At 39.3% G+C, this 22,492-nt stretch overlaps 1 protein-coding gene across 4 annotated transcripts in view; it reads left to right on the top strand.

The window, feature by feature from the left end:
- LOC127641702 (uncharacterized) overlaps positions 1 to 21,647 on the top strand; it is a 36,160-nt gene extending 14,513 nt beyond the window's left edge. The window contains exon 3 of one of the 4 annotated variants that reach the window (XR_007970206.1): positions 15,686 to 15,767. Coding sequence is in view for 2 of the 4 variants with exons in the window: in XM_052124627.1 (XP_051980587.1) it covers positions 17,428 to 18,414 (987 nt within the window). In the remaining 2 variants the exon portion in view is untranslated. Of the gene's footprint in view, positions 1 to 15,685; positions 15,768 to 17,117; positions 18,576 to 20,203 lie in introns of those variants that run through there. The other 3 variants (XR_007970207.1, XM_052124628.1, XM_052124627.1) reach the window with 3 other exon arrangements.
- The last annotated feature ends 845 nt before the right edge of the window (positions 21,648 to 22,492 follow it).

Genomic DNA, 22,492 nt, shown 5'->3' with positions numbered 1-22,492 from the left:
TTGTTTTCCAAGTCACAAGTAAGTCTCAAGTCATTGCATTAAAGTCCGAGTGAAGTCCCAAGTCAAGGCAGGCAAGTCCCAAGTCAAGGCAGGCAAGTCCCAAGTCAAGGCAGGCAAGTCCCAAGTCAAGTCCAAGTCAATTTACAAATCGTCAACTTTTAGCTTCAAGTCTTAAAGAAGTCATTAGTGCGCTTTGCCCAAATTAGTGTCAGAGTATTAATTACTATAGTAAATGTATACTAATTTTATCTAGAAGTTTCTAATTTAAAATCTAATTTTATCTTTCTTTTTTTTTTATCGATATCTACCCGTAAAGACCAAAGAGGGTAATAAAGATGATACATGGATCTTATCTTTGGACACACATTAAGGCAAACCAAACTTTTACTATAAACACGCTGTGAAAGGACGCTGAACGTGCTGAACTGGTGAGTGAAATCTGAAATATTACCAGGCAGTGGCTAAGGGCAGACATTTAAGTTGCATATCACGAGTTCTATACTGTAAAGTGCCGTAAACCGAGTAAATGATCGGATTTGTGATTTTTAGAACCACGACCAATATAATTAAATAAATATAGCTAAACGCGTGACAGAGGACCAGCACGTCCGCAAAAGAATGAGTGTGTTTACATGCACATTTTAACCAGTTATGCTCAAAAAGCACCAACGTGTGTGGTCACAATAAATGGCGTTCCTTTATCGAGGTCATACAACAGGGTAATAAAACACCGGGAAGATTTTGTCCATTACACCAATTGCTATAAAGCGTTAAATGCTACCGACCGCAGTAAAAGTTTGCGGTTCAATATGCAGAACTTTGTTAGCCTGTAAATCAACTTACCTCTGTCTGTGGATTTTCAGATTCCTCACAAAATTGGACGTTGTCGACGAGGTGTCTGTAATTTTGTAACCACAGGTTCTACATGTCGCAATCCTTTTGTTGCCTTTAGCAGCTGTATTCAATATATCCCAATTATATCACCTTTGGTATAATTTTTGCTGTGTCCTAGTCCTTAAATCGGCCTGTGATCTTCAAACTTGGTCCAGCTTTACGTGGAAGCTGATTGGTTGAATATGGAGCGTTGAAATGCAGATTTGAAAATCAAATGAATCGTCTATTTGGGAAATTAATCGTTGATTTACTGCACATTTTTAATTATACAACTCTTATCTTTGGTTTTAAAAAGTATAAGTATTTCCAAGTCAGGCGGCTGAAGTCCAAGTCAAGTTGCAATCATTGCTGTCAAAGTCTAAGTCGAGTCGCAAGTCTTTTTTAATTCTATCGAGTCGAGTCGCAAGTCATCAAATTAGTGACTCGAGTCGAGTCAAGTCAAGTCAAGTCCAAGTCACGCGACTCGAGTCCACACCTCTGCCAACTTGATGAAGCCGGATAACCGTTGCATTTTAGAAATGAGTTCACAAGTGAAGGGATGATGAATTTTATTGTGACAAGAGGAGCTTTAAAAACAATATAATAACAATAAATAGCGATCATGTGAAATGGCTGAGGCTCCAGTGAGTTAAAATTGTAACTTTGTGGTTTTGCGACGGGTTTCACACTTCAAAGCCTTTTTAAGACCAACTGAAGAAAACTCAAGGAATCGATTGAAGGGAACAATCCACCAGCGGGCTCTCGAATTGTAAGCGTCTAGGGGCGCACAAAGATTTACATTTGTAACGACCCTTCAAAGTTTAAAAATGCAACTTAAAGGCTTGAATCCCTCTGCTCCCAACCACCAGCGCGTGGTAATAGCTTGGCCCCGCCGGCTGAGCGTCAGTCCATACAATGTCAGTCTATAGAAAAATGTTTGTCTGTGGGTGGCTGCTGTTCTGAAGGTGCTGGCGGTGTGGGCCTGGGGGTTGCCGAGAAGACCAGCATTGGCCCGTGACTCTGGGAGATGCGGCTCGCGGAGATCTGGGGCTCGCTATAGCCCGCATTATATATGGTGCGTGCTGTAGCGGATTTGACTAGCGTGGTTGGTTTCCCGCTGGCGTCCGGTGGCGTCCGGGGACCGTGCTAGGAGCAGCGTTTGGGGGCGTTGGAGTCGATCGGCGTAGGTTTGAGTGGAGTGTTTTGGGGGCCCGTGGCAGCCCTCGGTCAGGCCAGAGCAGGACAGAGGATAGAAACCACCGATGGCAAACACGCCATCTTCTTTAACTTTGGTTCCGTTGGTCCGATTTTTTTTTAAGCGTTGTATCGTGTTCTATATGTGATCCTCTAGCTGTCTGATTGGCTTTGTCCTCGATCGGTCTTAAGAGTTTTGATTTAGACTCAAATACAGACTTCTCCTACGGTCTAACTTGCTCTATATTGTGTAAATGTTGTGTCTTTTTGATCAGTGTGACTTGCATTTAGTTTGGAAATGTGTCATGTTCAGAAGTTGGTTAAGTTTACAGTTAAAGATGAATAAAGTGATGCAATCTTAATTTGCGTAAGCATGGTGCCTTGATGATACATTTGACTTTTATTAGCTTAGAAGTTGGTTATGTTAAGAAGTTAGGTTAGGTTATGGGATATAGGGATGAAAACCACCCATTTTGTGATGCACCGACAGGTAGCCATGCGGTCAGACACAGTCTGTGAGTGAGCTTCGATCAGGTAAAGTGACTCCCTGACATGCTAGCGGCAGCTCTTTTGTGACCTCAGCGGTGCCAAGCAGAAATTGACATTTACATTTATGCATTTGGCAGGCGCTTTTATCCAAAGCGACTTACAGTGCACTTATTACAGGGACAATTCCCGAACAACTTGGATTAAGTGTCTTGCTCAAGGACACAATGGTAGTGGCTGTGGGGATCGAACCAGCAACCTTCTGATTACCAGTGATGTGCTTTAGTCCACTACACCACCACCACCACTCCATATTAAGCATGCCGCCTATATTAAGCATAAATGTAATAAAGCGGTTCCACTGGGGCGGGACACACAAAAGTGTAATATGTTTCTCGTGGAAAGACCCGATAGCGTGTGCAAAGTTTGGGAGCGATCAGCTGGTTAAGTAGCCAACACGGTGACCTAAAGCGTGCTCCTTTCACAGAGGCTTTATATTGGCCCGACCATATTAAGCATATTTATCACGGTAATAATAGGGGTTCCCCTGGGTAGGGACACACAAAAGTGTAATATGTTTCTCGTGGAAAGACCCGATAAGCGTGTGCAAAGTTTGGGAACGATCAGCTGGTTAAGTAGCCAACACGCCGACCTAAAAGCGTACTCCTTTCACAGAGGCTTTATATAGGCTCGACTATATTAAGCATATTTTGACTGTAATAAAACGGGTTCCCATGGGGCTGGGCACACAAAAGTGTAATATGTTTCTCGTGGGAAGACCCCGATTGTGTGTGCAAAGTTTGGGAGCGATAAGCTCGTTAAGTAGCCAGCGTGACCTTAAATGTAATCATTTAACAGAGGCTTAATAGAATCAGACTATATTAAGCATATTATTACTGTAATAAAATGTGTTCCCCTGGGCCTGGGCACACAAAAGTGTAATATGTTTCTCGTGGAAAGACCCCGATTGTGTGTGCAAAGTTTGGGAGCGATCAGCTCGATTAAGTAGCCAACACAGCTGACCTAAAAGCGTACTCCTTGGCCCTTTATTGTTTCCCCCACTGGTATACAATGTGAGTCTATGGAAAAGTGCTCACAAATGATAAAGAGTTTTTACATCTGAGATGTACTGTTGCAGAAATGATTTTTAATGTCATTCTAAATTTTGCAAGCACAGTATTAAAGTGAATAATTCAGGTGGAATTATACAATAACGAGAAAATTGTATTGATGGACTTATAAGGATAATAACAAGAAAACTATAATACTACTAATAATAACATTAATAATAGTAATAATTCATTTAATTTATGAAGTGCTTTTCTAGACACGGATGAGAGACATAAAGGCTGTCCATTTAACTGGCCATATATTTATTTATAAAATCTGCATGTTTAAAAACACGTGGGCGCCCCTAAAGGTTCAGCATTGAAACTGTCTGTGATTCTCTGTTAAAATATCCACTTTTTAGCAGTTTTGCACAGTGCAGTTTTCAATATATCCACTATTCAATTCAATACAATTCAAAGGGTCTTTATTGGCATGAATATAAGCGATACAGTATTGCCAAAGCAGAGGCTGTGTAAAAGAACTACACCTTAATCTATAATTACATTTAGTTTAACAAATATAAAAATAACTAATCAAAATAAATTCACTATGTGTATATGTGTGTATATATTTGTATCTGCAAGTCAGTAAATCTATCTTTCTATCTACCTAAATATCTGTCTGTCTGTCTTATCTATCTATCTATCTGTCTGTCTGTCTGTCTGTCTGTCTGTCTGTCTGTCTGTCTGTCTGTCTGTCTGTCTGTCTATCTATCTATCTATCTATCTATCTATCTATCTATCTATCTATCTATCTATCTATCTATCTATCTATCTATATATCTGTCTGTCTGTCTCTTTGTCTGTCTATCTATCTATCTATCTGTCTGTCTGTCTGTCTGTCTGTCTCTTTGTCTGTCTATCTATCTATCTGTCTGTCTGTCTGTCTGTCTGTCTGTCTGTCTGTCTCTTTTGTCTGTCTATCTATCTATCTGTCTGTCTGTCTGTCTGTCTGTCTGTCTGTCTGTCTGTCTATCTATCTATCTATCTATCTATCTATCTGTCTGTCTGTCTGTCTGTCTGTCTCTTTGTCTGTCTATCTATCTATCTATCTGTCTGTCTGTCTGTCTGTCTCTTTGTCTGTCTATCTATCTATCTGTCTGTCTGTCTGTCTGTCTGTCTGTCTGTCTCTTTGTCTGTCTATCTATCTATCTATCTATCTATCTATCTATCTATCTATCTATCTATCTATCTATCTATCTATCTATCTATCAGCTATGCTGATGACACATAACTCTACTTGTCTTTCCAGCCCAGCGACACCACAGTGACTGCTCGAGATCGCTGCCTGTCTGGCAGACATCTCAGCCTGGATGAAGGAACACCACATTCAACTCAACTCAGCCAAGACCGAACTCCTTGTCTTTCCAGCCAACCCTGCTGTTGAACACAACATCACCGTGCAGCTGGGTCCAACTACAGTTTCACCTTCCAAAGCGGTCAGAAATCTAGGGGTAACCATTGATGATGAGCTAAATTTCACTGACCACATTTCAAAGACTGCAAGATCATGTAGATTTACACTCGACAATATCAGGAAGATAAGATCCTTCCTCTCTGTACATGCCACACAACTGCTCGTTCAGTAGCCTTGTCATAACTAGACTGGACTACTGTAGCAGCTCTCATTGCAGGCCTTCCTGCATGTGCTATTAGACCTCTCCAAATGATCCAGAATGCAGCAGCACTTCTGGTCTTTAATGAACCTAAGAGAGCACATGTTACACCACTTTTTGTCTCTCTCCACTCTCTGTCTATCTATCTATTCACTGTCTGTCTCTTTGTCTATCTATCTGTCTGTCTGTCTATCTGTCTGTCTATGTATGTATTTATGTAAGTATGTATCCTATCTATCTATCTATCTATCTATCTATCTATCTATCTATCTATCTATCTATCTATCTATCTATCTATCTATCTATCTATCTGTCTATCTGTCTATCTTTCTGTTTATCTATATGTCTATCTATATGTCTGTCTTTTCTTTCTATCTATCTGTCTGTCAGTCTGTCTTTGTGTCTGTCTGTCTTATCTATCTATCTGTCTGTCTGTCTATCTGTCTTTTCTATCTATCTCTGTCTGTTTGTCTATCTGTCTGTCTATGTATGTATTCTATCTATCTGTCTGTCTGTCTGTCTGTCTGTCTGTCTGTCTATCTATATGTCTGTCTTTTCTTTCTATCTATCTGTCTTATCTATCTATCTATCTGTCTGTCTGTCTGTCTGTCTATATGTCTGTCTGTCTGTCTATCTATATGTCTGTCTTTTCTTTCTATCTATCTGTCTTATCTATCTATCTATCTATCTGTCTGTCTGTCTGTCTGTCTGTCTGTCTTTTCTATCTATCTCTGTCTGTTTGTCTATCTGTCTGTCTATGTATGTATTCTATCTATCTATCTGTCTGTCTGTCTGTCTGTCTGTCTGTCTATCTATATGTCTGTCTTTTCTTTCTATCTATCTGTCTTATCTATCTATCTATCTGTCTGTCTGTCTGTCTGTCTGTCTGTCTATCTATATGTCTGTCTTTTCTTTCTATCTATCTGTCTTATCTATCTATCTGTCTGTCTGTCTGTCTGTCTGTCTGTCTGTCTCTTTGTCTGTCTATCTATCTATCTATCTATCTATCTATCTATCTATCTATCTATCTATCTATCTATCTATCTATCTATCTATCTATCAGCTATGCTGATGACCGCATAACTCTACTTGTCTTTCCAGCCCATTGACACCACAGTGACTGCTCGAGATCAGCTGCCTGTCTGGCAGACATCTCAGCCTGGATGAAGGAACACCACATTCAACTCAACTCAGCCAAGACCGAACTCCTTGTCTTTCCAGCCAACCCTGCTGTTGAACACAACATCACCGTGCAGCTGGGTCCAACTACAGTTTCACCTTCCAAAGCGGTCAGAAATCTAGGGGTAACCATTGATGATGAGCTAAATTTCACTGACCACATTTCAAAGACTGCAAGATCATGTAGATTTACACTCGACAATATCAGGAAGATAAGATCCTTCCTCTCTGTACATGCCACACAACTGCTCGTTCAGTAGCCTTGTCATAACTAGACTGGACTACTGTAGCAGCTCTCATTGCAGGCCTTCCTGCATGTGCTATTAGACCTCTCCAAATGATCCAGAATGCAGCAGCACTTCTGGTCTTTAATGAACCTAAGAGAGCACATGTTACACCACTTTTTGTCTCTCTCCGCTCTCTGTCTATCTATCTATTCACTGTCTGTCTCTTTGTCTATCTATCTGTCTGTCTGTCTATCTGTCTGTCTATGTATGTATGTATGTATGTATGTATCCTATCTATCTATCTATCTATCTATCTATCTATCTATCTATCTATCTATCTATCTATCTATCTATCTATCTATCTATCTATCTATCTATCTGTTTATCTATATGTCTATCTATATGTCTATCTATATGTCTGTCTTTTCTTTCTATCTATCTGTCTTATCTATCTGTCTGTCAGTCTGTCTTTGTGTCTGTCTGTCTTATCTATCTATCTGTCTGTCTATCTGTCTTTTCTATCTATCTCTGTCTGTTTGTCTATCTGTCTGTCTATGTATGTATTCTATCTGTCTGTCTGTCTGTCTGTCTGTCTGTCTGTCTATCTATATGTCTGTCTTTTCTTTCTATCTATCTGTCTTATCTATCTATCTATCTATCTATCTATCTATCTATCTATCTATCTATCTATCTATCTATCATCTGATCATGGCTGCATTTTCTCTTCTAGTAGTTTTAGATCTAAGTGCTGCATTCGACCACGATAGATCACGACATTCTCTTGAATAGGCTGGAGAATTATGTTGGAATTTGTGGAGTTGCATTAGCATGGTTTAGGTCATATTTAGCAGACCACTACCACTTTGTCTATGTAAATGAGGAATCGTCAAACCAAACAAAAGTTAAATATGGAGTGCCACAGGGATCAGTTTTAGGGCTTCTGCTTTTCTCCATGTATATGCTTCCCCTGGGAGATATTATCAGGAATCAGTGGAATATGTTTCCACTGCTATGCTGACGATACACAACTTTATATTTCTTCAAAACTTGATGAGATTTCACAATTCTCAAAATTAGCAGAGTGTATCAATTAAATAAAAGATTGGATGGCCAGAAATTTCCTTCTACTCAATTCTGACAAAACAGAGGTTCTAATTATTGGACCAAAAACCTCTAAAAATAAGCAGCTAAAATATAATTTGACTCTAGATGGATGTTCTGTTACATCATCTTCAACAGTGAAAAACTTAGGTGTTATGTTTGATACAATCTGTCCTTTGAAAATCAAATTACAGATGTTTGTAGCACAGCATTCTTCCGCCTCAGAAATAGTGCTAAATGAAGGCATATGCTCTCTGTTGCTGATGCCGAAAAACTAATTCATCAGCTCATGACCTAAAGACTAGATTATTGTAATGCATTACTGGGAGGATGTCCAGCAAGATCAATAAATAAACTTCAATTGGTTCAAAATGCATCAGCATTTTAAAATTCTATTAACTACATACAAAGCTTTGAATGGTCTAGCTCCACTGATACTTAAATGATCTTCTGTCACGCTATATTCCATCACGTTCATTCACGATCGTAAAATTCTGGCCTGTTAATAGTTCCTAGAATATCAAAATCCACAAAAGGAGGTAGATCCTTTTCATATTTGGCTCCTAAACTATGGAATAGTCTCCCAAACACTGTTAGAGATGCAGACACACCCTCTCAGTTTAAGTCTAGACTAACGACTCATCTATTTAGCCAGACATACACCTAATTTATCCTCCAACCCACAATTAGGCTGCTTTAGTTGGGTCTCCGGAACCAGAAACAGTGATCATGATCTCTAACTCTGCAATACATTTTATGGCATCTATGCTTACATCTTTTTATTTGTTTCCTTGTCTCAACCTCGGGACTCCTATCCTGAGGTCACCAGAACCGGCTGGATCCAGCACCATTCCTGCTTCGTGTTGGACTCCACTGCTTCATGTCAGCTGAATGATGATGACTAAATGCAGCGGTGCCAGCCAAACATCACTTCGGTCTATTATGATGGACTTCAGAGGATGAACTGATACCAACTCCAACCTGCATCACCTCGGTCTATTGATGGACTACGATCTTGAAATGGAATGCATAGACTAGCTATTGCCAACAAAAGCCTTCATCAGCCAATTAACAAGGACAATTGCATCTATGTGAACTTCTGCAATTAATCTAGATGGACTTCAAAGCCTGTGGTCATTAATCTTACAGTTCAAACACAATCAATGTTTAAACAATGACCCTTAACCCTTACTTAGTTTAATAATTTTAAACCATGATTTTAACTATACACAAGTAATATTTACATTATATTCATGATGTTAGCCAGAGGGAACTGGCCCCCACAGTAAGTCTGGTTTCTCCCAAGGTTATTTTTCTCCATTAATCCACATCTTATGGAGTTTTGTGTTCCTTGCCACAGTAAGCCTACAGCTTGCTCACTGGGGTTATTAATACAATTATTATTTAATTATTTTTAAACACGATTAAGAATCAGTATTTTATCTAATTGCACAATGATGATTCATCGACATTACAGTTTTATCGTCTGTTAATGCTGATCTTCTGTAAAGCTGCTTTGAAGCGATGTGTGTTGTGAAAGGCTATACTGAATAAAATTGACTTGACTATCTGTCTGTCTGTCTCTCTGTCTATCTATCAGTCTGTCTGTCTGTCTGTCTGTGTCTGGTTTTGTGTGTCTCTATGTAACTAATTAACTAACTAACTAATAAAGCTTTTAAATAATGTTTAAACTTTTTTTATCATTATTATTATTATTTCACAATATTTCTTTTACTTGTATGTGAGGAGTATTTTTGAGTCAGTTAATTTGATCAAAGATATGTTTCCAAAAATGAAATAAATGAAAAACAAATAACAGAAGGATATTTTGTAGAAAACAAAATGTTTTGAAAATAAACTGCTTCAAATATTGCATAGGTTTAAATTTGTAAGTAGTAAAGTGTAATTCTCCATCAGTCCACTAGGGTTAGCCCCAGTCCGCTGGGGTTAGTTGGGGTTAAATCACTAGTTGACCCTAACCCCTAGCCCTCTGGGGTTAAAAAGTCTGTAGGTATAGAGGTAAAAACGACTTCCACCCTCATTATGTCCACCCTCATTTGCATATCGAATCTGATTGGCTGGATTGTTTCACAGATAAATCTTTAGGGCGGTCGGTCCGATTTTGCCAAGCTTGGTGTCATCGAATTCAGAATTCCGTCTGCATTCATGTGACGAGGAGAGATGAACAGAAGAAGAGAGCAATGGAAATGTAGCGCTGAAAAGGTAGAAGAGTCTTTTGCACGTAGGTTGTGAGTGGTTTAAAAATGTCACATGCACGCCTTTAAGATTTGCATGAATACGACTGTAATGGAGACGTGGTAATGAGCGCATTTTTCACAAGAACGCTGAAATGTTTTTGTAGGAATTGTTGGGTGGGATAAACTCAATCCTTTATTATTATTATCATTTCATGAAACTTATCGGGGCATGCTTGTGAGGAGGAGATTATTGTGTTGCGAGCAGAGCAGACTTGAGTCCAGTAAATATAGCCTATTAAAGAAATTGTTCCAAAAACAAATGCATCAGAAAATAACCGAAGGACTTGAAAAACTTTTAAGAATAAAAGCGGCATCGAATCTTGCCACGATAATGAGATGACACACTTGTTAGAGGCGTTTTGCCCTTTGAAATGAAATCTGCGAAATCAATAAAGCCCATTCGCGGTTCACTCGCTGAGTCATCGATTACAATAACAACACATCAATTCAGATTTCCTTAAAGATAACTTTTTTTATTTATTTTTTTTATTAATAATCATGCCAAGGTCTTACATTAAATTGTGTCCAAAATTGCAGAACATGAACAGCCAAAAAATAATAATAAATAATAAAAATAATATAAGGTTGAACAATGAAAGCATTTTTTGACTTTTCAATGATTTTTTGTTTTTATGCCCGTCAAAGACATAATATAGAAGTTACAGTCAACCAGAAAAAGTGACTTGACATTGCAACTCTCCACGTGTCCAACTTGCAGAGGTGGGACCAAGTCATTGTTTTCCAAGTCACAAGTAAGTCTCAAGTCATTGCATTAAAGTCCGAGTGAAGTCCCAAGTCAAGGCAGGCAAGTCCCAAGTCAAGGCAGGCAAGTCCCAAGTCAAGTCCAAGTCAATTTACAAATCGTCAACTTTTAGCTTCAAGTCTTAAAGAAGTCATTAGTGCGCTTTGCCCAAATTAGTGTCAGAGTATTAATTACTATAGTAAATGTATACTAATTTTATCTAGAAGTTTCTAATTTAAAATCTAATTTTATCTTTCTTTTTTTTTATCGATATCTACCCGTAAAGACCAAAGAGGGTAATAAAGATGATACATGGATCTTATCTTTGGACACACATTAAGGCAAACCAAACTTTTACTATAAACACGCTGTGAAAGGGCGCTGAGCGTGCTGAACTGGTGAGTGAAATCTGAAATATTACCAGGCAGTGGCTAAGGGCAGACATTTAAGTTGCATATCACGAGTTCTATACTGTAAAGTGCCATAAACCGAGTAAATGATCCGAGTTGTGATTTTTAGAACCACGACCAATATAATTAAATAAATATAGCTAAGCGCGTGACAGAGGACCAGCACGTCCGCAAAAGAATGAGTGTGTTTACATGCACATTTTAACCAGTTATGCTCAAAAAGCACCAACGTGTGTGGTCACAATAAATGGCGTTCCTTTATCGAGGTCATACAACAGGGTAATAAAACACCGGGAAGATTTTGTCCATTACACCAATTGCTATAAAGCGTTAAATGCTACCGACCGCAGTAAAAGTTTGCGGTTCAATATGCAGACTTTGTTAGCCTGTAAATCAACTTACCTCTGTCTGTGGATTTTCAGATTCCTCACAAAATTGGACGTTGTCGACGAGGTGTCTGTAATTTTGTAACCACAGGTTCTACATGTCGTAATCCTTTTGTTGCCTTTAGCGCTGTATTCAATATATCCCAATTATATCACCTTTGGTATAATTTTTGCTGTGTCCTAGTCCTTAAATGCGTGCCGTGATCTTCAAACTTGGTCCAGCTTTCGTGGAAGCTGATTGGTTGAATATGGAGCGTTGAAATGCAGATTTGAAAATCAAATGAATCGTCTATTTGGGAAATTAATCGTTGATTTACTGCACATTTTTTAATTATACAACTCTTATCTTTGGTTTTAAAAAGTATAAGTATTTCCAAGTCAGGCGGCTGAAGTCCAAGTCAAGTTGCAATCATTGCTGTCAAAGTCTAAGTCGAGTCGCAAGTCTTTTTTAATTCTATCGAGTCGAGTCGTAAGTCATCAAATTAGTGACTCGAGTCGAGTCAAGTCCAAGTCAAGTCCAAGTCACGCGACTCGAGTCCACACCTCTGCCAACTTGATGAAGCCGGATAACCGTTGCATTTTAGAAATGAGTTCACAAGTGAAGGGATGATGAATTTTATTGTGACAAGAGGAGCTTTAAAAACAATATAATAACAATAAATAGCGATCACGTGAAATGGCTGAGGCTCCAGTGAGTTAAAATTGTAACTTTGTGGTTTTGCGACGGGTTTTCACACTTCAAAGCCTTTTTAAGACCAACTGAAGAAAACTCAAGGAATCGATTGAAGGGAACAATCCACCAGCGGGCTCTCGAATTGTAAGCGTCTAGGGAGCGCACAAAGATTTACATTTGTAACGACCCTTCAAAGTTTAAAAATGCAACTTAAAGGCTTGAATCCCTCTGCTCCCAACCACCAGCACGTGGTAATAGCTTGGCCCCGCCGCTGAGCGTCAGTCCATACAATGTCAGTCTATAGAAAAATGTTTGTCTGTGGGTGGCTGCTGTTCTGAAGGTGCTGGCGGTGTGGGCCTGGGGGTTGCCGAGAAGACCAGCATTGGCCCGTGACTCTGGGAGATGCGCTTCGCGGAGATCTGGGGCTTCGCTATAGCCCGCATTATATATGGTGCGTGCTGTAGCGGAATTTGACAGCGTGGTTGGTTTCCCGCTGGCGTCCGGTGGCGTCGGGGGACCGTGCTAGGAGCGCGTTTGGGGGCGTTTGGAGTCGATCGGTGAGGTTTGAGTGGAGTGTTTTGGGGGCCCGTGGCAGCCCTCGGTCAGGCCAGAGCAGGACAGAGGATAGAAACCACCGATGGCAAACCACGCCATCTTCTTTAACTTTGGTTCCGTTGGTCCGATTTTTTTTTAAGCGTTGTATACGTGTTCTATATGTGATCCTCTAGCTGTCTGATTGGCTTTGTCCTCGATCGGTCTTAAGAGTTTTGATTTAGACTCAAATACAGACTTCTCCTACGGTCTAACTTGCTCTATATTGTGTAAATGTTGTGTCTTTTTGATCAGTGTGACTTGCATTTAGTTTGGAAATGTGTCATGTTCAGAAGTTGGTTAAGTTTACAGTTAAAGATGAATAAAGTGATGCAATCTTAATTTGCGTAAGCATGGTGCCTTGATGATACATTTGACTTTTATTAGCTTAGAAGTTGGTTATGTTAAGAAGTTAGGTTAGGTTATGGGATATAGGGATGAAAACCACCCATTTTGTGATGCACCGACAGGTAGCCATGCGGTCAGACACAGTCTGTGAGTGAGCTCGATCAGGTAAAGTGACTCCCTGACATGCTAGCGGCAGCTCTTTTGTGACCTCAGCGGTGCCAAGCAGAAATTGACATTTACATTTATGCATTTGGCAGACGCTTTTATCCAAAGCGACTTACAGTGCACTTATTACAGGGACAATTCCCCGAGCAACTTGGATTAAGTGTCTTGCTCAAGGACACAATGGTAGTGGCTGTGGGGATCGAACCAGCAACCTTCTGATTACCAGTGATGTGCTTTAGTCCACTACACCACCACCACCACTCCATATTAAGCATGCCGCCTATATTAAGCATAAATGTAATAAAACGGTTCCACTGGGGCGGGACACACAAAAGTGTAATATGTTTCTCGTGGAAAGACCCCGATAGCGTGTGCAAAGTTTGGGAACGATCGCTCGTTCAGTAGCCAACACGGCGACCTAAAGCGTGCTCCTTTCACAGAGGCTTTATATTGGCCCGACCATATTAAGCATATTTATCACGGTAATAATAGGGGTTCCCCTGGGGCGGGACACACAAAAGTGTAATATGTTTCTCGTGGAAAGACCCCGATAAGCGTGTGCAAAGTTTGGGAACGATCGCTCGTTCAGTAGCCAACACGCCGACCTAAAACGTACTCCTTTCACAGAGGCTTTATATAGGCTCGACTATATTAAGCATATTTTGACTGTAATAAAACGGGTTCCCATGGGGCTGGGCACACAAAAGTGTAATATGTTTCTCGTGGGAAGACCCCGATTGTGTGTGCAAAGTTTGGGAACGATCGCTCGTTCAGTAGCCAACTGGCGGCCTTAAATGTAATCATTTAACAGAGGCTTAATAGAATCAGACTATATTAAGCATATTATTACTGTAATAAAATGTGTTCCCCTGGGCCTGGGCACACAAAAGTGTAATATGTTTCTCGTGGAAAGACCCCGATTGTGTGTGCAAAGTTTGGGAACGATCGCTCGTTCAGTAGCCAACACAGCTGACCTAAAACGTACTCCTTGGCCCTTTATTGTTTCCCCCACTGGTATACAATGTGAGTCTATGGAAAAGTGCTCACAAATGATAAAGAGTTTTTTACATCTGAGATGTACTGTTGCAGAAATGATTTTTAATGTCATTCTAAATTTTGCAAGCACAGTATTAAAGTGAATAATTCAGGTGGAATTATACAATAACACGAGAAAATTGTATTGATGGACTTATAAGGATAATAACAAGAAAACTATAATACTACTAATAATAACATTAATAATAGTAATAATTCATTTAATTTATGAAGTGCTTTTCTAGACACGGATGAGAGACCATAAAGGCTGTCCATTTAACTGGCCATATATTTATTTATAAAATCTGCATGTTTAAAAACACGTGGACGCCCCTAAAGGTTCAGCATTGAAACTGTCTGTGATTCTCTGTTAAAATATCCACTTTTTAGCAGTTTTGCACAGTGCAGTTTTCAATATGTCCACTATTCAATTCAATACAATTCAAAGGGTCTTTATTGGCATGAATATAAACGATACAGTATTGCCAAAGCAGAGGCTGTGTAAAAAGAACTACACCTTAATCTATAATTACATTTAGTTTAACAAATATAAAAATAACTAATCAAAATAAATTCACTATGTGTATATGTGTGTATATATTTGTATCTGCAAGTCGTAAATCTATCTTTCTATCTACCTAAATATCTGTCTGTCTGTCTTATCTATCTATCTGTCTGTCTGTCTGTCTGTCTGTCTGTCTGTCTGTCTATCTATCTATCTATCTATCTATCTATCTATCTATCTATCTATCTATCTATCTATCTATCTATCTATATATCTGTCTGTCTGTCTCTTTGTCTGTCTATCTATCTATCTATCTGTCTGTCTGTCTGTCTGTCTGTCTCTTTGTCTGTCTATCTATCTATCTGTCTGTCTGTCTGTCTGTCTGTCTGTCTGTCTGTCTGTCTCTTTGTCTGTCTATCTATCTATCTGTCTGTCTGTCTGTCTGTCTGTCTGTCTGTCTCTTTGTCTGTCTATCTATCTATCTATCTATCTATCTATCTGTCTATCTATCTATCTATCTATCTATCTGTCTGTCTGTCTGTCTGTCTGTCTCTTTGTCTGTCTATCTATCTATCTATCTGTCTGTCTGTCTGTCTGTCTCTTTGTCTGTCTATCTATCTATCTGTCTGTCTGTCTGTCTGTCTGTCTGTCTGTCTGTCTGTCTATCTATCTATCTATCTATCTATCTATCTATCTATCTATCTATCTATCTATCTATCTATCTATCTATCTATCTATCTATCTATCAGCTATGCTGATGACACGCTAACTCTACTTGTCTTTCCAGCCCAACGACACCACAGTGACTGCTCGAATCGCTGCCTGTCTGGCAGACATCTCAGCCTGGATGAAGGAACACCACATTCAACTCAACTCAGCCAAGACCGAACTCCTTGTCTTTCCAGCCAACCCTGCTGTTGAACACAACATCACCGTGCAGCTGGGTCCAACTACAGTTTCACCTTCCAAAACGGTCAGAAATCTAGGGGTAACCATTGATGATGAGCTAAATTTCACTGACCACATTTCAAAGACTGCAAGATCATGTAGATTTACACTCGACAATATCAGGAAGATAAGATCCTTCCTCTCTGTACATGCCACACAACTGCTCGTTCAGTCGCCTTGTCATAACTAGACTGGACTACTGTAACGCTCTCATTGCAGGCCTTCCTGCATGTGCTATTAGACCTCTCCAAATGATCCAGAATGCAGCAGCACTTCTGGTCTTTAATGAACCTAAGAGAGCACATGTTACACCACTTTTTGTCTCTCTCCACTCTCTGTCTATCTATCTATTCACTGTCTGTCTCTTTGTCTATCTATCTGTCTGTCTGTCTATCTGTCTGTCTATGTATGTATTTATGTAAGTATGTATCCTATCTATCTATCTATCTATCTATCTATCTATCTATCTATCTATCTATCTATCTATCTATCTATCTATCTATCTATCTATCTATCTATCTATCTATCTGTTTATCTATATGTCTATCTATATGTCTGTCTTTTCTTTCTATCTATCTGTCTGTCAGTCTGTCTTTGTGTCTGTCTGTCTTATCTATCTATCTGTCTGTCTGTCTATCTGTCTTTTCTATCTATCTCTGTCTGTTTGTCTATCTGTCTGTCTATGTATGTATTCTATCTATCTGTCTGTCTGTCTGTCTGTCTGTCTCTGATCTATCTACCTATCTATCTATCTATCTATCTATCTATCTATCTATCTATCTATCTATCTGTCTCTCTGTCTGTCTATATGTCTGTCTGTCTGTCTATCTATATGTCTGTCTTTTCTTTCTATCTATCTGTCTTATCTATCTATCTATCTGTCTGTCTGTCTGTCTATCTATCTATCTGTCTGTCTGTCTGTCTGTCTGTCTGTCTGTCTGTCTGTCTGTCTATCTATCTATCTGTCTGTCTGTCTGTCTGTCTGTCTGTCTGTCTGTCTGTCTGTCTATCTGTCTGTCTTTTCTATCTATCTATCTGTCTATCTGTCTGTCTGTCTGTCTGTCTGTCTGTCTGTCTGTCTGTCTATCTATCTATCTATCTGTCTGTCTGTCTGTCTGTCTGTCTGTCTATCTATCTATCTATCTATCTATCTATCTATCTATCTATCTATCTATCTATCTATCTATCTATCTATCTATCTATCTATCTATCTATCTATCTATCTATCTATCAGCTATGCTGATGACACGCAACTCTACTTGTCTTTCCAGCCCAACGACACCACAGTGACTGCTCGAATCGCTGCCTGTCTGGCAGACATCTCAGCCTGGATGAAGGAACACCACATTCAACTCAACTCAGCCAAGACCGAACTCCTTGTCTTTCCAGCCAACCCTGCTGTTGAACACAACATCACCGTGCAGCTGGGTCCAACTACAGTTTCACCTTCCAAAACGGTCAGAAATCTAGGGGTAACCATTGATGATGAGCTAAATTTCACTGACCACATTTCAAAGACTGCAAGATCATGTAGATTTACACTCGACAATATCAGGAAGATAAGATCCTTCCTCTCTGTACATGCCACACAACTGCTCGTTCAGTCGCCTTGTCATAACTAGACTGGACTACTGTAACGCTCTCATTGCAGGCCTTCCTGCATGTGCTATTAGACCTCTCCAAATGATCCAGAATGCAGCAGCACTTCTGGTCTTTAATGAACCTAAGAGAGCACATGTTACACCACTTTTTGTCTCTCTCCACTCTCTGTCTATCTATCTATTCACTGTCTGTCTCTTTGTCTATCTATCTGTCTGTCTGTCTATCTGTCTGTCTATGTATGTATGTATGTATCCTATCTATCTATCTATCTATCTATCTATCTATCTATCTATCTATCTATCTATCTATCTATCTATCTATCTATCTATCTGTCTATCTTTCTGTCTATCTATATGTCTATCTATATGTCTGTCTTTTCTTTCTATCTATCTGTCTGTCAGTCTGTCTTTGTGTCTGTCTGTCTTATCTATCTATCTGTCTGTCTGTCTATCTGTCTTTTCTATCTATCTCTGTCTGTTTGTCTATCTGTCTGTCTATGTATGTATTCTATCTATCTGTCTGTCTGTCTGTCTGTCTGTCTGTCTGTCTGTCTATATGTCTGTCTGTCTGTCTATCTATATGTCTGTCTTTTCTTTCTATCTATCTGTCTTATCTATCTATCTATCTGTCTGTCTGTCTGTCTGTCTGTCTGTCTGTCTATCTATATGTCTGTCTTTTCTTTCTATCTATCTGTCTTATCTATCTATCTATCTGTCTGTCTGTCTGTCTGTCTGTCTATCTATATGTCTGTCTTTTCTTTCTATCTATCTGTCTGTCTGTCTGTCTGTCTGTCTGTCTATATGTCTGTCTTTTCTTTCTATCTATCTGTCTTATCTATCTATCTATCTGTCTGTCTGTCTGTCTGTCTGTCTGTCTATCTATATGTCTGTCTTTTCTTTCTATCTATCTGTCTTATCTATCTATCAATTCAATTCAATTCAATTCAAAGGGGCTTTATTGGCATGAATGTAAACAATACAATATTGCCAAAGCAGAACTACATCTTAATCTATACATTTAGTTTAACAAATTTAACACATATAAAAATAAATACAGAACAGGTTCAGAACTGCTGAAGACCACAGTGTTTAAATAACTGAAGAGAACTGACATATACTGACACATAAATGAATATACACACATACACTGAGGGTCACTGTGGGGAACATTGGGGTGACACACGGGGTAAAACACATAACACAGATTCACCCACTGTCTCTCAGACTGTGACACGTTAAACGTATCTTGCAGCCAGTGCTGCTGTGTGTCCCTCTCCAAGTATTATATTAATTTGTTCTTGTTCTGTCATTGTTATAAATGTGTCTATGCTGTGTGTTAATTTATCCATATAAATGTCCCTTGTATTTTTAAATTTTGGGCAGTGAAGGAGAAAGTGCACCTCTGTCTCAACCTCACCTGTCGTACAGTGAGCACACACCCTTTCTTCTCTGGGTAACCATGTTTTTCTGTGTCTGCCTCTCTCGATGGCGAGACTGTGCTCACTGAGCCTGTACTTGCTCAGGATCTGTCTCTGCTTTGTATCTCTGACAGTCAGGAGATACTCTTCCAATTCATACTTTGATTTTAGAGTCCGATAGAATTGTAATTTGCTTTGTGTTTTAGTTTCTTGATCCCAATGTTCCAGATAGGTGATTTGAGATTGTTTGATGATCTGATTTATTCTGATGTTTGGTTGTAAAGCAGTGCTGGTCTGAGGCTGGTTACTGTTAGTACTGTTAACCGGGTTAGTGAGTCTCAGAACCAGCTGACTGAGGGGACTGTTTTCAGGGTTCAGTTCTTGGGTTTGTAGCGCTTTATAATGAAGCGACTCTGTGGGACTTGATTTTAAATGCATCCAAAAATTTAGAGATCTTTTTTGTATGTTAATGATCAATGGGAATCGTCCTAATTCTGCCCTGCATGCATTATTGGGTGTTTTCCTTTGTAATTTCAAAATTAATTTGCAGAATTCTGTGTGTAGGGCTTCTGTTGGATGTCTGTCCCATCTAGTGTAGTTCTGATCACTGAGATGTATTCTATCTGTCTGTCTGTCTGTCTGTCTGTCTGTCTGTCTGTCTGTCTGTCTATATGTCTGTCTGTCTATCTATATGTCTGTCTTTTCTTTCTATCTATCTGTCTTATCTATCTGTCTGTCTGTCTGTCTGTCTGTCTGTCTATCTATATGTCTGTCTTTTCTTTTCTTGTCTGTCTGTCTGTCTATCTATATGTCTGTCTGTCTGTCTATCTATCTGTCTGTCTGTCTGTCTGTCTATATGTCTGTCTGTCTATCTATATGTCTGTCTTTTCTTTCTATCTATCTGTCCTATCTATCTGTCTGTCTGTCTGTCTGTCTGTCTGTCTGTCTGTCTATCTGTCTTTTCTATCTATCTCTGTCTGTTTGTCTATCTGTCTGTCTATGTATGTATTCTATCTATCTGTCTGTCTGTCTGTCTGTCTGTCTGTCTATCTATATGTCTGTCTTTTCTTTCTATCTATCTGTCTTATCTATCTATCTATCTGTCTGTCTGTCTGTCTGTCTGTCTGTCTGTCTATCTATATGTCTGTCTTTTCTTTCTATCTATCTGTCTTATCTATCTATCTATCTGTCTGTCTGTCTGTCTGTCTGTCTCTTTGTCTGTCTGTCTATCTATCTATCTATCTATCTATCTATCTATCTATCTATCTATCTATCTATCTATCTATCTATCTATCTATCAGCTATGCTGATTACACGCAACTCTACTTGTCTTTCCAGCCCAACGACACCACAGTGACTGCTCGAATCGCTGCCTGTCTGGCAGACATCTCAGCCTGGATGAAGGAACACCACATTCAACTCAACTCAGCCAAGACCGAACTCCTTGTCTTTCCAGCCAACCCTGCTGTTGAACACAACATCACCGTGCAGCTGGGTCCAACTACAGTTTCACCTTCCAAAACGGTCAGAAATCTAGGGGTAACCATTGATGATGAGCTAAATTTCACTGACCACATTTCAAAGACTGCAAGATCATGTAGATTTACACTCGACAATATCAGGAAGATAAGATCCTTCCTCTCTGTACATGCCACACAACTGCTCGTTCAGTCGCCTTGTCATAACTAGACTGGACTACTGTAACGCTCTCATTGCAGGCCTTCCTGCATGTGCTATTAGACCTCTCCAAATGATCCAGAATGCAGCAGCACTTCTGGTCTTTAATGAACCTAAGAGAGCACATGTTACACCACTTTTTGTCTCTCTCCACTCTCTGTCTATCTATCTATTCACTGTCTGTCTCTTTGTCTATCTATCTGTCTGTCTGTCTATCTGTCTGTCTATGTATGTATGTATGTATGTATGTATGTATGTATCCTATCTATCTGTCTATCTGTCTATCTGTCTATCTATCTATCTATCTATCTATCTATCTATCTATCTATCTATCTATCTGTCTATCTTTCTGTTTATCTATATGTCTATCTATATGTCTGTCTTTTCTTTCTATCTATCTGTCTTATCTATCTGTCTGTCAGTCTGTCTTTGTGTCTGTCTGTCTTATCTATCTATCTGTCTGTCTGTCTATCTGTCTTTTCTATCTATCTCTGTCTGTCTGTCTATATGTCTGTCTATCTATATATCTGTCTTTTCTATCTATCTATCTATCTATCTATCTTTCTATCTATCATCTGATCGCGGCTGCATTTCTCTTCTAGTAGTTTTAGATCTAAGTGCTGCATTCGACACGATAGATCACGACATTCTCTTGAATAGGCTGGAGAATTATGTTGGAATTTGTGGAGTTGCATTAGCATGGTTTAGGTCATATTTAGCAGACCACTACCACTTTGTCTATGTAAATGAGGAATCGTCAAACCAAACAAAAGTTAAATATGGAGTGCCACAGGGATCAGTTTTAGGGCTTCTGCTTTTCTCCATGTATATGCTTCCCCTGGGAGATATTATCAGGAATCGTGGAATATGTTTCCACTGCTATGCTGACGATACACAACTTTATATTTCTTCAAAACTTGATGAGATTTCACAATTCTCAAAATTAGCAGAGTGTATCAATTAAATAAAAGATTGGATGGCCAGAAATTTCCTTCTACTCAATTCTGACAAAACAGAGGTTCTAATTATTGGACCAAAAACCTCTAAAAATAAGCCGCTAAAATATAATTTGACTCTAGATGGATGTTCTGTTACATCATCTTCAACAGTGAAAAACTTAGGTGTTATGTTTGATACAATCTGTCCTTTGAAAATCAAATTACAGATGTTTGTAGCACAGCATTCTTCCGCCTCAGAAATAGTGCTAAATGAAGGCATATGCTCTCTGTTGCTGATGCCGAAAAACTAATTCATGCGCTCATGACCTAAAGACTAGATTATTGTAATGCATTACTGGGAGGATGTCCAGCAAGATCAATAAATAAACTTCAATTGGTTCAAAATGCATCAGCATTTTAAAATTCTGTTAACTACATACAAAGCTTTGAATGGTCTAGCTCCGCAGTACTTAAATGATCTTCTGTCACGCTATATTCCATCACGTTCATTACGATCGCAAAATTCTGGCCTGTTAATAGTTCCTAGAATATCAAAATCCACAAAAGGAGGTAGATCCTTTTCATATTTGGCTCCTAAACTATGGAATAGTCTCCCAAACACTGTTCGAGATGCAGACACACCCTCTCAGTTTAAGTCTAGACTAACGACTCATCTATTTAGCCAGACATACACCTAATTTATCCTCCAACCCACAATTAGGCTGCTTTAGTTGGGTCTCCCGGAACCAGAAACAGTGATCATGATCTCTAACTCTGCAATACATTTTATGGCATCTATGCTTACATCTTTTTATTTGTTTCCTTGTCTCAACCTCGGGACTCCTATCCTGAGGTCACCAGAACCGGCTGGATCCAGCACCATTCCTGCTTCGTGTTGGACTCCACTGCTTCATGTCGCTGAATGATGATGACTAAATGCAGCCGGTGCCAGCCAAACATCACTTCGGTCTATTATGATGGACTTCAGAGGATGAACTGATACCAACTCCAA

Source organism: Xyrauchen texanus, unplaced genomic scaffold (assembly GCF_025860055.1).
Source record: "Xyrauchen texanus isolate HMW12.3.18 unplaced genomic scaffold, RBS_HiC_50CHRs HiC_scaffold_143, whole genome shotgun sequence".
In the NCBI taxonomy this organism is placed as follows: Eukaryota; Metazoa; Chordata; class Actinopteri; order Cypriniformes; family Catostomidae; genus Xyrauchen; species Xyrauchen texanus.
Note: the sequence above shows the minus strand (reverse complement) of the source record. Positions and strands in the feature narration are given on the sequence as shown.